General features: G+C 47.9%; 3 protein-coding genes across 3 annotated transcripts; 2 read left to right on the forward strand and 1 right to left on the reverse strand.

Annotated features, from left to right (window-relative positions):
• The first annotated feature begins 2,239 nt into the window (after positions 1 to 2,239).
• F5J12DRAFT_840014 (uncharacterized protein) lies at positions 2,240 to 4,632 on the forward strand. The gene is given in 11 exon segments (XM_051746094.1): positions 2,240 to 2,540; positions 2,596 to 2,653; positions 2,666 to 2,783; positions 2,888 to 2,969; positions 3,020 to 3,210; positions 3,263 to 3,360; positions 3,413 to 3,583; positions 3,637 to 3,799; positions 3,936 to 4,041; positions 4,096 to 4,202; positions 4,262 to 4,632. 9 exon segments carry the CDS (start codon positions 2,695 to 2,697, stop codon positions 4,404 to 4,406), a joined length of 1,152 nt encoding a protein of 383 aa, XP_051598727.1. The 5' UTR covers positions 2,240 to 2,540; positions 2,596 to 2,653; positions 2,666 to 2,694; the 3' UTR covers positions 4,407 to 4,632.
• Positions 4,633 to 5,193: 561 nt separating this feature from the next.
• F5J12DRAFT_840025 (uncharacterized protein) lies at positions 5,194 to 5,700 on the reverse strand. The gene has a single exon (XM_051746095.1). It carries the CDS (start codon positions 5,544 to 5,546, stop codon positions 5,259 to 5,261), a length of 288 nt encoding a protein of 95 aa, XP_051598728.1. The 5' UTR covers positions 5,547 to 5,700; the 3' UTR covers positions 5,194 to 5,258.
• A 3,078-nt stretch (positions 5,701 to 8,778) lies between these two features.
• On the forward strand, positions 8,779 to 9,246 carry F5J12DRAFT_722919 (uncharacterized protein; the record flags this gene model as incomplete). Its single annotated transcript, XM_051741412.1, has 3 exons — positions 8,779 to 8,955; positions 9,028 to 9,072; positions 9,130 to 9,246. Coding segments are annotated over 3 exons (339 nt in total), but the record flags the coding sequence as incomplete, so codon positions are not given.
• Between the last annotated feature and the right edge of the window lie 6,775 nt (positions 9,247 to 16,021).

Raw genomic sequence — 16,021 nt, forward strand, 5'->3', positions numbered from 1 at the left:
ACTGCAGATACATGTCACAATGTGTTGGTCGCGACTGCTATGGTACTCATGCTTAGGAGTATATAATCCTACATACTTCGTCCTGTATCTGCAGTTTTTCAATAGCTTGCAACTGAGCTTCATCCCTTCGCTCTATCCTTGTTCTCTCTCTGTGCAAACAACCTTAGGGACTCGCCAGCAGACAGAACCTCTGTCAGATCATTGCGATAACTCAGCCATAGGGGTTACAACAAGTTCAGCCTGTAGTCTCCCCCTCATGTGCTTCATGCCTATTCCATTTGAAGAAGTCACTGTGCTCAGGCATAACAGTAGTAAATTGAGCCAATATCCAGCACATGGAAAGTGACACTGGAGCAGATCATGGTACTCATCAGTAGAAGGGGTGTCCTGAGAGCTGCTGTTCAAGTGCAACATGTTGACAATAGAGATCACTCACCATAACCTGTAGCTTTATACTGTCACACCAGCAGGATCATAGGTGCCAATCACCAATGCATGGTCCAAGAAGAGTCCTGTGACCACAATCATTGTCAGTGTATGGATCATCAAGCAGAACAAAGTGACACAAGCATTGCAGCATGCCAGAACTGCATAGATCACAGGGGAAAGAGAATTGATGTCACTGAAAAATGGTCAAATGGAACAGTGGCCATCACCATCATCCAAATTGTATGATGGACAATGGCAAGATGGCAAGATTTGATGGCAGGAAGCCAAGTGCTTGAAGCACAGTGGGTTGGAGGCACTGCAGCACAGCATGTGCTCTTCTTGGTTCATTTTTGGTAATTGCAGACACATGATCTAATGTCATTATTTGGCTACATTTCAAAACTAAACAAAAGTGCTCATGTATGTGTTGGTCAATTCTGGTCTATTGATTTGGAACCTGCTGTAACATAGTCTATTAAGGTAGAAAACTGAAGCATGTGAGTGCAAATGCCATCAGAGATTGAAATGGTGGACAAACACAGGATCAGGGAAGTTCCAACCCATTGCTCAGGGAGTTAGTTCTAATCCCCCAGATGGCAACCCTATCAATGACATCCACCTTGTCATTTAGCCCTATGTCAACCAGAAGTCCCTTGTTTTGTATCCAATGCCACTTTGATGGTGGACATGTCAAAGAAGGGGTGACTCAAGCTTACATGACACTGCACATCTGCCAAGGTCAAGTTCAGAATAATCAAAAAACATCACTGAACCTTGCCTTCCACAGCAGTCTGCCATTGATGCCTGCACCCAGCTCACAGGTTCAAAACCACATACATATCTGAATGCAAGGAAATCACACTTGCTTATTTTTAAAAAAAAAACCAACACACAAGAGGGAAACTACATCAGTAAACCACTTTGTGTGCTGGTAGTCCTAGGGAATCTGTCCAGTGCTGGACAGCTCTGGACAGCTCTGGCCAGCAAAAGTGATTTACCGATGTAGAATAAGATTAAGGCAACCCTTGGTGTAGCAGCTACCATAAGAAGTGCCCCACTTTCATTGACCAGCTCAGTGAAGGTTATCCACTGTATGATACAGTTATGTGGCAAACTTCATATGACTTTCCTGGATGCCTCTGCCCAATGCTTCCATGAACCTCTGTCTTGCTGCAATATCCAATTCATACTGGAGCAACTTCTCATAGGCTTCTTCATGTGTACTAACATACTCCTAGCACATGAGGACAAAGATGCAAGAATCATAACGATGTTGGTATTGCACAGATAATCTATAAAACATATATCAAAGGGTATGAATGCAAGTGCCATTAGGGATGGTAACAGGGAACAAACATAAGATTTGGAGAGTTCCAGCCTGTTGCTTAGGGGTTAAATGTGTCATCCACCTATCCACCTTACAAATGACAGTATTCACAGTTGTTACCTTTCAATGCCAGGACGAGTAGGGGTAATGTAAAAGGAACAGTCCTTTGCAGAGGAAGACCTAACCCAGTGCCAGCCAAGACCAAGTAAAGCATGACTCGCAATCCGAGACCAGTTTACATAAGCAACTGCCGGCCCGAGTCTGCCGGGCTGCATTATCATCCTGAGATGCACTCAGCCTCGTGTCTACCGCCTGGCCTGATAGGCTTAAACGGTTTCCTTCGACCACCCGCCACCAGGCAACCCTGTGCCAAGGCTCACATCGACCTCCAACCATGTCCGTAGCTCAGCCTCTGCGAATCTCATGTACGACGTTCGAAATTTCCATTCCCCAAGATTTTGAAGACTGACGCCGATGAGGCAGATATTGAGCTGCAGAATGGGGAGGATAATATTGAATTTATCGAGTTAATCCTCCCCGGTTGTCGACGCAGTATTCGATCACAGAGTAAAAGCCTCTTTCGGGAAGACTTCCCTCAGCCTCTGTAAGAGTGTCCGTTTAACATGCTTACCGCTCCTGAAGTTCTTCGTACCCAATAGTACCGTTGAAGGCGAAGCCCTCTCTTTATCCGTTCATAGGAAAACGTGGTATTCTAAATTCATTCCGGCCGTTAAGGTCGTCCGAATCAAAGTCAAGGATGTGCTGACTAATTCGCCGGAGCAGAGTAAGTCAGAGGATGAACTAGCCCCTTCTTCCGTGTTCCATTTAAATGCTCGTAGAGTTTCAAGTGGCGCGCAACAAGTTGGACATCACCATTGGACTCTCACCCAGTAGCACCCCGGTCGTACGTGCAATTGGATGGAGCCTCTAAGGTTCTGATGGAGCATCTACAGAATGTAATTTCTGCGCCTCCGAACACTGGTGCCCTTCGTCCTACCACTGAGGACCTCCTTAATGAGTGCCCTCGGTGAGTATGTTCAACCTACCACTGCACAAATATCTCACATTTCTACGCTAGTCTTCGGGTATTGGTAATCGGGCAGGTAGTGAACACTGGCCGGCGCCACAGAGTTTATTTTTAACGACGATATCATTTCAGTCTGGTGTCGGGAAATCTACACTGATTGGCCAAGCCTTTGGAATCGAGCAGGCAGTTGAGTAACCGAGAACATGTGCATGTTCTTTATTCATGAAAGTTCCCAGGTCGCTGAGGATGACAAGCCGGGAGAAGCCGATATTAAGAAAGAACTTATCTCGCCGCAGAACGACCGGTTTGTCTTACATGACAGCAAGGGCTTCGAACCGGGGGAACGCAACAACTATAGCGATGTGAAGACGTTCGTAGAAAACCGTAAACATCAGCCACATATCAAAGATCAATTGCATGCGGTCTGGTAAGCCAATCCAAGATGATCATGAAGACCCTGACGGACGGTTATGCCATAGGCTGTGCTTCCGAACGCCCCTCGTACATCAAGGCGAACGGCTTATGGAAAAAAGCGCAGAGATACTCTTGCGAGAAGATATGGGTGTTATCGGGGACAGTAAGCAAATCAGCACTTTTGTCATATCTTCCAACCCCTTGACTGCCGTTAGTTCCCACCATAGTGGTATTCACGCAATATGACAGGCTTCTGGTCAGCTTGCAACTGCAGAGAGTTGCCAACCTTGGCTTAGCTGCAGAAGAGTACTTAGAAAAGCATTGCATCAAGCCCATCCAAGAGTTCACTGCAAACCCAAACCTAGCACATCTCACAGTTAGCTGCGGTAGGTTTAATTCACTTTGACTTCGCTCCACGGTCCAACTGCTATGTTGTTAGAGGGCGGCGAGCATAAACAAGGGATTAAGGAACTGATTGAACTCACCCATGAGAAGGTCATCGCGACTTTTGGGTCCCAGCTGGGCACACCATCCCCAGTTTCGGTCGTGACCCAAATGGCACAGAGAGTCTCGCCAAGGTTGAAAATTGAGGGATCGATAACGTAGGTTGCGCCCACTTGTTTCCATACCACGACCTGAAGTCGTATTCTCATATAGTGTTGGCAAGCAGAGTAAGCAACCGCGTGTGGTTGGCAACTATGTGAAACATTGATACCCATGTTTTGAAGGATATTGGAGTGCACTGACTTCTGGTGCCAATTTTGGCAATCATACGATTCTTGAATGCCTTGCTGTTATTCATACTGACATTGTGTCCGTCTGGAATTTCAATGACCCATCTCAAGTGAGTGTCTCAATCACCGCCGCAGTGATCTAGTAAATGACGCCTGTCCCGTAGTATCTCTATAGCACTGAATTTCGAGAACTGATGATAAACCTAGTGGGGACCATTGATTCGTCGACGCCGCGTCTCCCTCGCGCTGATAGTACCAAAAACACATGCGAGTAAGTGTTACTAGTGTAAGCCGCCACTACATCACACTTATGAGGAGTCACACACCAAGGTCAGGAGCTCCCATCTTGCTTTCTCTGCCTATAATTCTGCCGTTTAAAGCGGGACTGGGTCTTGTACAATGGGTTCACGAGATATATCAGCGACTGTGGGTGACATTACGTTCGGTATTTCCTACGAGTAAACTCTCTCCTTAGACCGGACGTGCATCGCAAGTTCATGGCTTATGTTGTCGATCTGGTCCACATCTTGGAGATATTGTTCGCACTCACTGCCAATAACAACGAAAAGAAGCTTTCCCGTGGAAGCCATTGGTTTGGCTCTCAACGCATACTATCAGTCAGCAATACAGCGCGAGGCTCGCGAGCAGATCATGAGTCGAGACTATATAATCCCGGGTCGCGACGCCGTCCTCGACGAGATCGTTTCTTTACTTGGGATGAGTGTGGTTGACGACCGAGGCATTACCAGGGACCTTGCCAATATTCGATCCTGGGGATCTGGAGCGAGACGATAAGTGGTTTACCGTTGCTGACAATTCGCACCCGTTCAATCGTTGAGCTACTCTTTATTGAACTACGAGGTTCTTCTCTTTCACTGTTATAGTCGCATTTTGTAGTTGTACTACGACATACTTGGAGTGCATATGATCTAGCAGATTTACCCAGCCCTTTGTCCCTGACAGCAAGCTCGCGAGTGTAACCACAAGATGGTCCCGAACGGTGCGGCCAAGGTGGCAACCTTGGGTACCAATAAAGTACCCAATGGTTTGTGTAATCTCGGTTCCAGATCAAAACTCACGTCCCGTTGTACAGGATGAATATGGGCGCTTCGATCAACGGACCATTCTGTGGGCTGAGATCCAGCATCTGGACGGAGTTTCCCGTCGGTGTAAGTGTGTCCGCCTCCATCAAGTGCAGCATAGTTGGCGTGGAGTATTATTCACTTGCATTTCCACGGGACCTCGCCCGCCAAGGCTGCTCCCGTCGACTTTGTAAACAATATAGAATTGGCCATCGACGTCCTGGAACCCAGCTAACTCAATGGAACTACCGCACAGTGTCTGGCAAGCAATGGGTTGAACCTGTGGTGTGTAGGGACCCACAGGGTTTGTTGAAGTCGCAGATCCAGCGCAGTGTGTCCTGCGAGGGAGACTCGGCAGCATAGTCTGCATGAAAGTACGTGAGCATCTGGTGCGACGACGGGAAAAGGTGTCCCGTGCACATGACGAAGGTGCCATTTCCTCGGTCGATAACGTCCAGTGCCCTTGGAAAACCGACAGTTGCCCACAGACCAACGTCCGGGAGAGCATCCACCCCATATAGCAGTGTCCACATCGACGTCCTTCTATTAGCATATGATGTTGCAACTTGTATATCAATGTTGCCGGAGCTAATTGCATACGTGTATGTTACACTGGGTGTGACAAGGATGGCTGGGTCTGGGAAGTTCGCGCTGATAACTAGGTCATAAACAGTCGCACGGACGCAGCTGAAACAGATACACGAGAGGACGATTAGATTGAGAAGACGTTTTCGAAGCAACACGCACGAAGGTTGCTAGTTGTTGAGCTGCTCCGCAACCATTATAACGGTTCCTGTTGCACTGCAACGGGATAATGTAAGATACAGGGCAACGTAATTCCCCTCCGCCATCGCGTATCGATGGAGTACTTATATATGAGTACACGTCCTAAATTTCAGGTTGGAAGAATGACTGAAAACTTGGTTACAACTTGAAATGTTGTGTTGGGCTGCCTGGAAGACGCATTTGAACAATGTCTTATACCGCTTACTGTGCGCCTGCTCGGTCCAATTGAGGTGTTTTGTAGCAAGCCTTCGATCTTGCCCTATCTCGAAGCTGTGCCCAGAAACACGTTGATACCACCGGCGCTCCACGGATATCAACAGACGCCGCATCACAGCTTTGTCCTTCAACGCTTAACCTTGGCCTCAATCACTAGAGACAGTGGGTAGCATACATGCTCGATCAGATTGTAGAGGAAAGCCTTCTCCATACGGACCTAGCAGACAGTGGGAAGAGGAATGCAATCTCGAGTCTCAGACCGACTTTATCAGCCAACGAACTTCAAAGGACCTACTTTCTCTATGTTTGAGGAGCACGCAAGCACGATGTGGATGTTTTGACCTGCCAGTAGTTCAGTGATAGACATGAGTGGTGAATCTGGGTAAAGGATTAAAACTCCGTCATTACCCAAGTCCTATATCTTCCCTCCCTCTGGCATTGATCCCGCAACCCGAAGCAATGGCGTGAAGTTTGCGAGCGTGACCGGCGACGGGCCCAGCCTGTCTGTAATACTTGCAAGTACGCTGATGGCGTAGTGGATTGACCGGGACTAATATTAAGACAGCTCTGGGACTGTACAAGTCACCATCGGTGACGCCAGGCTCTTCGACGACGGGCTCGGCGAAGATCATCCACAGTACGATACCGTTCCGCTGCAAACTTCATATGACTGTCCTGGATGCCTCTACCAAATATTTCCACGAATCTCCGTTTTGCCACCCTATCCGATTCGGACTCGTACAACTTCTCTTGCATTTCTTCATGCGAACTAACATAGGCGAAGCGCGTGAGCAGCAGGAAGGTGCAAGTATCGCAACCGACACTGGCATCACGAAGAAAGTCTGTAAGGTAGATATCGAAGGATATGAGCGCGCAAGTGCCAATGGAGATTGTAACGGTGAACGGTGAACAAACATATGATTGGAGGTGTTCCAGCTCGTTGCTCCGGCGTTAGACGTATCTTCCATCTATCAGCCATAATAACAGCGGGATTTACAGTTGTGACCTCTCGTCCCTCCGAGTCTGAGTCTGAGTCGTCGGACTCTTTTGGGTCGACCAGAAGTTCGTTACATCTTGGCTGGCTCTTCCGAACATCCAACGGTCAGGACAGCTTTACGGAGGAAAACAGTAGAAGTGGCAATGAAAGGAAGCAGACCAAGTCAATGTTGCTTTGCTTATAATGCAAATAAGCCCAGCCCCGAAACGGGTGATACAACAGCGGAAGTGAAGCTGCGACCGCGAAAACAGACGGTGCGGTCACGGCTGAGTCAGGACCCCGTCACAGCGTGACGGATCCGAAACGGGTACGGTGGGAACGAGCGGGCTGTCACCCCAGCGACCTAAACGGCCATCGTGTGCAGGCATGCCGACGCACAGACTCCCTGCGGGCAATCGGATTGCCTGTTCCCTCAGCCCCTCCCTGAGCCCTTCCATCCAGGCCTCTGATCGATGGCATCTGCAAGTGATGCGAGTAACAGTGAGGAGTTTCGCTGACTGGCGATGCCCTCCCTAACACTGTGGATGGAGTCCTCGGTGTACAGCAACACCATCGAGTCCATCGGCAAGGCCAGATCGAAGTACTCACCAAGACAGAGATGGGGACCGGCAGTGAAGAGACTGAGGGCACCATTGCAGTGAAGACACTGGTGAGATCGTGACGGAGCAAGTATTTGGAGTGTGAGGTGAGAGGTAGGGGGTAGGGTCGATGGACAGAGGTTAAATGGATGGTCATGAGTGGTCCTCGCTTATAAGCCCCTCGATCGACCTCTCATGAAGCCGGCATACGCTGCGTGTTATATCTTATGCTTCGATGTTAGGTGTCGAAGCCGGCGATGTGTCATACAACTTGGCTTTACATCGGCCATTTGTGGTGAGTATGCACTATGCTCAGCTGTCACGTCGCAGGATCGGAACGTCTTTTTTCACAAAAGAATGGTCCAGTGGGTGGGTTGTGGTGGTCGTGCTTTCCCTGCCAACTCAGGGTGTTCCTTCGAGGAGTCTCAGCGCTTCACGGAAAAAATACGGTCCTGGAGGAATCAAACTACAGTCCCTGCTGGAAAAAAATATGGTCCTGGGTGGGTTCTGAGTGCTGTTTGGTGTCGTACAAGACACTGTGTTCGTGTTACTGGCTTGTCTAGCTATGACTAACGATGATTGGAAATTCACTGCATATATAGGAGGCCATCAACTCTCACAGCTTTCCCCATTTCCTCCAACAAACCAACATGTCCGAGTGAGCCTTCGATAGCTATCCTGGACTGTGTCATGCTGTATCTCCGTCCGAGGCATTGCCCCTCAAACTCCTTGATGTTTCGTATGACATGACCTCCGAACAACAAACTCTACCCGGTCCCATCTGTGGCAGCATCGACACCAACAACGAATTCTCTGCATTTCAAGCCACGCTACTAGATGCATCGAAGGGGGTGATGGAGGGAACGGATGCAGAATATAAACAGTCTGTTTGTCCTGTTTGCTTTGCAAAACAAGATTACTCAAACAACTTAATCCCCATAGCCTCATGCAGCAGTGTCAGAGATTCCTTGTGGGCATGGGATGGTTGCGAGGTGATGAGTCGTTCTATTCCAACCAACCCCATCGTGATGTGCCGACATTCATCATCGCCTGGATTATGAATGCATATCCCCTGTCTCTCCTGTTTATTATCACTGCCTCAAAACTGATGAAAATGATGTTGACTCTGGCAGGTGTGATTCAATTACACTGAAGGGCACGAGTAAACTGCCATCTGAGGAATGAGGCACTTATGGCCATGTGCAGAAGATGAGGGCAGCAATGACCTATGCCTTTGGGCGGTTACATGGGCTCGGTGATATGCCCTGGCATCAGTCAGAGGTACCAGGGAATTCCACCATGCTGGGGAACCCAAGTATGTTGGTACAGGTGTCATCTTACATGTGTGCCTTATGGCACCGCAAGGTATGTGTCTTCATCTGGGCTATATATGGGTGGTGAACGGTCTCACCAATACCCCTCCCTTACACTTTGCAGGTCCAAGCTGGCAAAGTCACCATCAGTGCACATGCAATCACATCAGTTACGTTGATACCACTGGTGCGATGGTTCTGGGAAGCTCACTACTCATTCCCACAGGAGATACTCTCACAACTCTATCATTTCAACCATCTACCTGACAATTGGACCATCCGTTGTCACACACCAAAGGTGTTTGGTGAGGTGGACATGGATGTAGCTGATGAATGGAGGTGAAGACCATAGCCCTCATGTGAAGAAGGACAGCCAGCAATGTCAGCAGTCATCCCTCGCACAAGAACAGGTTGTCAGTGCCAAAGAAAAAGGAGGAGGCGAGTTAAGTGCCAATAAAATTCTTAAGCGCCCATGTACAGCATTCCAGTTTTTGACATATCTCCACCAATTCTGCAGACACCGAAACCATTCCCACACTCACTTGTAGTGCTCAGCCACGTGATCCTACCTTCCAAGATTGGAAAGGATTTGCACACTCCACACGTTTCTACAGCACTCCCTCCAAAAGACGCTCATTTTGCTAATTCTTCTGATATGGCTGCCTCCACATCAGTCGTTTTGCTTGTCCCCTTTGCTAGGGACCATGGCTACATATATCTACCAGGAGTTCCTACCAGCTTCTGTCCTGAAGCATCCTGGTACATCCCACCCTCATCTGCCCCCTCTCAGCCCATCCAGCTTGGACAGCGTGTTCTTTTTGTCAGTATGACCTCCAGGAGGACGTTCTTTGGTCACCTCAGGTCTGTCATTCGCTTGGAAAGGTCTTATGTGGTTGTTTCAGTCTCTCTGGTCCAAGAAGCATATGGATCCTTCCTCCCTGCCCCCTGCAACATCTTCATACCAGTCTCGTCCATCATTCTTCCAAAATTGCAACAGCTACAGTATAATCTACTGTTCTCCACTCTCCCTGATCACATCCATGACAAGTATGATGCACATCTTGCCTCCTTGTTGCAAGATACAGCAGAAGACACTCCCCCTTCATCCTCTCTTCCAACAGAGCCTCGTTCATGAAGTTTTTATTTGCTTCACTGAGAGGATGGTTTGGGGGGGAAAGTTGTGATCCCCTATGCTCCTGTCACCCCACAGACCCCCAAAGCTTGACCCCTGTTGACATCTGACTCACCCTGTCCACTTTTGGATGTACTATATTGGCATCAGATCAGCGCTGCCTCTCTGTCATCCCACTTTGGCCTAGAAGCGATCTCTTCAAGATGTGACATGCACAGCCTCCCCCTAATGCGATTCCAGTGCACTTTCCCAGTTCCTGACATTGCTTGACTCATACTTTGACATTCTGACTGTCTTTGACTCACCTATTGCCAATACTTACCAATCTTTTGACTTTGCTTACTGATTCTTCGCTTTTTGGCTTACTTATCCTTACCAATGCTTACCAATGCTTTCCAAGATGATTACCCATCGCTTACATTCCTTACTCATCAGTTACCAATTGCTTACCAAGTGTTTACACCTTGTTTTCCATAGGCAACGCCCCTGTACTGTATATAAGTCACTGTACTTAGGTAGCAAAAAAAAGACATCAGAGAGCCCCTCTTGCTCGCAATTTATCATCTCTCAGTAAATCATTCATCAGCTTTGATAGTTGAGACTTTATTAAGGGTCTAGCTATCATCTACCTCGCTTATCATCATCTATCATCCATATACTTCACTCCAAGCCCTCCCTGAGCTCAGTACAGCTTAGGACATCGAATTAAGTCACCATCCATCCTTCTGTAGGCTGACAGCAGTCTACCCTATCACATTCTTGCTCCCTCTTCGTCAGGAGCACCCCCAACCCTCAGCACTCACCTTTGAGTGTTGTAGCTCGCAAAAAAACCCTCCCAAAGAACAGGTTCTACCATCTAGGTACTGCATAGGCACACCACCACTCACTTTCATTGTCTTTTGTGTTGGTTTTTGGTTGGTTTTCACCACTGAACCACACTTTGACTCACATCTGGAGCCCACTGCAAGGGGTGGTCATTCCTGGATCAAGAAAAACCTTAATCTATCGCTTTTCCCATCCCAACTCCTATCTTCCTTATCTCATCAAATCTTGCCTGTAAATCCACCATATATCTCGCTTCTATGTCATCTGCTACCTCTGCTATTTATCCACCCATGCCTCCAGCAGCTCCTCCAGCTGTTGCTGTTCCTCCTGCTCACTCTGTCCTTACTTTGCCCTTGCTTGGCATGAAATCTGCTCCAGAACTCTTCCAAGGAGATCATACCCATGTTTGCACTTTCCTGGATCACTATGAGCAACTCTGTGCTTTCCATAATGTCAGTTCTGACCAGGAAATGGTCGAGTCGATCCTCCAGTACTGTAATGCTTGGGTTAGGGAGATTATTGAAGGAATGGCACACTACTATGCTCCTAACTGGGCTAACTTGAAGGCTGATCTCCTCAAGTACTTCGATGCTGATCTGTCAGATGAAAGGTTCTTTGAAAGGCATCTCAAGAGCTTCACTTTGGAGTCTAGGTTACAGCCCATCATGTCGCTTCAAGACTTTAGGGCTTACAATCGTGGTTTCATTCACATTGGTGGTTGGTTGAAGAACAAGGGAAGGATCTCGGTTGATGAGCACAATCGCTACTTTTGGGCTGGTTTGTCCCCTGTTTTTCGTAGCCTGGTCGAGAGCCGTCTCAGGTTGAAGGATCCGAACCTTGATACCAGCAAGCCCTTCGCTTATGCAGATGTATGCCAGTCTGCTGAAGAAGTCCTTCATCGTGATCGCTTTGATGCAGATGATCTCGATTTCCTTGGCCCCAGAGCTGCACCTAATGCTCCTCAGCCCCAGAATAGCACTTCTCATCGCTCTGATGGCAGAGATGATAGTGTTCGACCTTTACTCCCTGCTCATGAAGCCAGAAGAAACCTTGAAACTTTGGAGAGAGAAGCTCCTACTGCTTGCAAACAGGATGAGGTCAAAACTTTGATCAAATCCCTGTCTCATATGTCGCTTAGTGACCCAGACTACTCCCTCCTGTATTATTGAGCCATTAAAATGGATCCTGATGCTGCAAAGGTCCTTCATGCTCCATCTCTTTGTCCTGCTCCTGCTCCTGCTCCTACTGCTGCATCTGCTGCTCCTGTTGCTACTCCACCAGCTCAGACCCATCCTGCTAGAAGGACCATCACTTGTTATGGATGTGGTGTTGAAGGTCATGGTCTTGATAATTGTGAGGCAGTTAATGATCTTGTTCAGAAAGGTTCTTTGGCACATGATGAGAATTGTCAAGTTATCTACCCTAATGGGCAGCATATTTATTGCAATGGAGAAGAGACTATCCTCCAGGCCTATGAGTGCACTCTGGCTGCAGCCCAGCCTGCCAATGTGGTTCGCTTTGTTGTCCATGAAGATGTCAAAGAAGAATCCAGTGCTGAGATCTATGAGTTGAAAGATGAACCTCTCATTGCTGCTGTGGATCGTTCCACCAAGATTACCAAGGAGAAAAGAAAGGCTGCCTTTGACAGTGTTCTTATCCCACCTCGTTCGCATGGCAAGGAGAAGGAGAACCAGATGCCAAAGCCTTCATCCTCTGCATCCATCTCTGCTCCACAGAGAGCACCACTTGCTCCTGTCTTCGTTCCAGTTGATGTTCATGCCCCTGCCTTTGATGGGACCAGAGATGATGCCATCATGGAAGATGATTCTGTCCCAAAGCCATCAGAACAAGCCCCTGACTCTGCAGAAAAGCCCAAGAAGTCAAAGCCTGCTGCTACCACATCCCTATCTTCATCCCTCTCGCAATCTGCCAGTTCCGAGGCCATTGTAGATCAGATTCTTTTGACTCCCTTGACAGTATCAGTTGGGGAGGTTATTGGCACTTCCAGGGATGTTTCTCAGCACCTCCAGGAACTGATGCGATTCAAAAGACAGCCACTGATGCAACAGCCTGTCAAATCTGTGACAGCTGTCAATGGAACTCCCCCTGTGGCTTCTTATCTTGCATTGACATCTAGCCCCTTGATCACCATCAATCTCTCCTGTAATGGTCGATGGGTGACAGGTGTCATTGACTCTGGATCAACCCTGAATGTTGTCAGATCAGGTATAGCTCAGTCTGTCATTTGCATGCCCATTGATATGTCACAAACTGTCAATATGCGAGATGCAAAGGGGGGTATTTCGACACTGAAAGGCCTGGTACAAGATGTCCCCCTCTTCTGTGGTGCTGCCAAGACTTGGACCAATCTTTTTGTTGCCCCAGACACCAATGCTGGCTTTGATCTCCTCCTAGGTCATCCTTGGGCCCTTGGAAACTCTGTTAGCATTGTGGAGAGAGAGTCTGGGACCTTTGTTGTCTTTGGAGCCGATTCAGAGTGACCCCTGGAGATGTGTGTTACTGAAGGTCAGCTTGGAACTGTTGCAGATACACTTATGGCGACTCTGGAGCCTGCCCAAGCTCAGGAAAGTGTTGATGAAGGCATGATGGATGTATCAGCTGGTACTCCTCATCGAGTTTCCCCTATAATCTTCGCTCCACCCCCATCAACTTCACAGTCACCCCCTCAGTTGCTTCATTCCACCCTGCTGTACCCTGAGTCAGTTGCAGATGGGTTTGATGTCACTTCAGCATTGCCTGCCTTCCAGCCCATCCCAGTTCATACCTTTCCACCTCCTTCAAGCCCCTTTCCTTCAGAGTTTGTGCATCAACTTCTGCAAGAGTTGGAGTCCACTGAGACAAGTGGATTGGAGCATAACCATGTCATTGCCAGGATTTGCCAGAGGATCAGGTTTGAAGAGCGCCAGTCACTTGCTGCCCTGCTCACCAGTCTCTCCCATCGCACTCCCAATTTATCACCCCTTTATCTTGACTCAAACCATGCTCTTGCTGGAGAAAGGGGTACTGATGAATCAGGCAGCTACTTCCAGGACTTCCTGATGCTCCAAACTCGCTTAATCCAACAGGTTCCTGCCCCTGTTGACCATTATCATGAGGTTGAAGGGTCTGCTTATGTCCGGTTCTATCCCCATTTCATTCCAGAGCCATCTCCAACTCAGCACAGCGAAACACCACCTCAGGAACTGCCATCTGACTTAGATCCACCTGCTTCACCTGTATTAATGAATGGCATCACTGCTCCACCTCAAACTCCCTCTCCTTCATCACCAGAACCCGTCATTATCTCGCAGGAAGAGCCCAATGAAGCTTCCCATCACACTTCCCTCCTGTTTGCTGAAGATACTGTGACTCCAGACTCTGAGGCTTTGCTGTCCATCTTTGATACTTCATACTGCGAGTCAGTTGTGTCTAATGTTCAAGAAAACAGTCAGGAAGTCCAGCCATCCCCAGATATACCCACCACACTTTCTCCTCTCACCTCAGACATGTTTAATACTGGTGCCAACTCTCACTTCTGTCTGCCCAGCCCATTCCTGCCCACTCCATCGCCTCCTGCAGTTCTTTCCACTGTACCTGATATTGTCATCAATGAGGTGCCAATTGCGATGCCTGTGCCTTACAACAATGTTGTCATGCATCATACTTCTACTGGATGGGTTGCTCAGTTACAGGACACTGTAGAGGGTCAGTCAGGCGATGACAACAAGACCAGATTGGACTGTTCTTCCTCTCATTTGACTTTGTCAGATGAGTCATACACTCCAGGAGTTTCAGTTGTAGTAGGTGATGAAGATGAGGTAGATGTGAATGCATTGCAGGAGTCTGGCCTCCATATGCTTGCTAAAGCCATTGGTTTCATTGCAGCTTCTGGACACCCTCCTCCCTTCGAAGCAATCTCATATCCAGATCACTTTCCTGCCTCCAGCTCTCCAGGTTCAACTTCAGGCCAGGAGTATGTCACCATCCAAGATGTTTGTGGCTCAGAAGAACCAGAGATACCATGTGATCCCAACAAGTGTATTCGTCCACTTACTCCTACCACCCATGATTTATTTCTTCAGATTTTTTGCAATTGATTTGTGCATTTCTTCTTGTACTTATAGTATTACTGACTCTTTGACTGCTCACTTTGACTGAGAAGTCATTAAACTCCTAAATTCACAAAGATCTCCTCGCTTTTATACTCCTGTAACACCACTTACTATGCTTCCCTCAGTTTCAAAGTCTCAAAGCTCCTTTTATCTTGATTCTTCCTCTTCTTCGTTATCTAATCTTTCGAAAACACCAGATCTGCCTTCTGTTCAGAAAACCGAAAAACAGCTTCACTTTTTCTATTCCTTATCTGATTTTCTTGATTTACTACACTTTAGACGAAAACTTGTAACAGGTACAGATGTCTTAGACTGTGAAACAGGCCAGTCGGTTTATGGAGCATACAAGCGCATCAACCATAAAGTCAAACCAGTGCCAGGAGTCTATCCAGAGGATGCTCGGGTCCATTGTCAGTTTCCAGAAGACCCCCTCGCATCACTCACACCACTTACTTGTCACCCTCTGACCTTTGTTCCCATGAGGAAGCTTACTCAAGAGTGCCTGGCTTCCATGAAGGTTAATGCCAATGGCTTTCTCTGGCCAGAAGAGGAAAAACTTTTTTCACATGTGATGAGGCTAAATGAATGTGCCTTGGCATTTGATGAGTCTGAGAGAGGAAACTTCCGCTCTGACTACTTTTCACCTTACATCATCCCTGTCCTACCACACGAACCATGGGAGTTCTGTAACATTCCAATTCCCCCTGGCATAAGAGAACATGTCATACAGCTTCTTTGGGAGAAGATCGCTGCCAGACTCTACCAACCGGCCCAGTCATCCTATCGCTCCAAGTGGTTTTGTGTTATGAAGAAGAATGGAAAGATCTGCATCATCCACGATCTACAGCCTCTGAATAAGGTTACCATTCGGGACGCTGGTGTTCCGCCGATATTAGATGACTTTGTGGAGCCATTTGCTGGCCGACAATGCTACACCGTCTTTGATCTATTTTCAGGTTTTGACGCATGCCAACTCCACCCTGATAGCTGAGATCTGACATCCTTCATGACACCTCTTGGCTTACTGCGCCATACTGCCATGCCTCAAG

This window comes from Pisolithus orientalis, assembly GCF_024613125.1.
Source record: "Pisolithus orientalis strain OTSU chromosome Unknown F5J12scaffold_20, whole genome shotgun sequence".
Taxonomy (NCBI): domain Eukaryota; kingdom Fungi; phylum Basidiomycota; class Agaricomycetes; order Boletales; family Pisolithaceae; genus Pisolithus; species Pisolithus orientalis.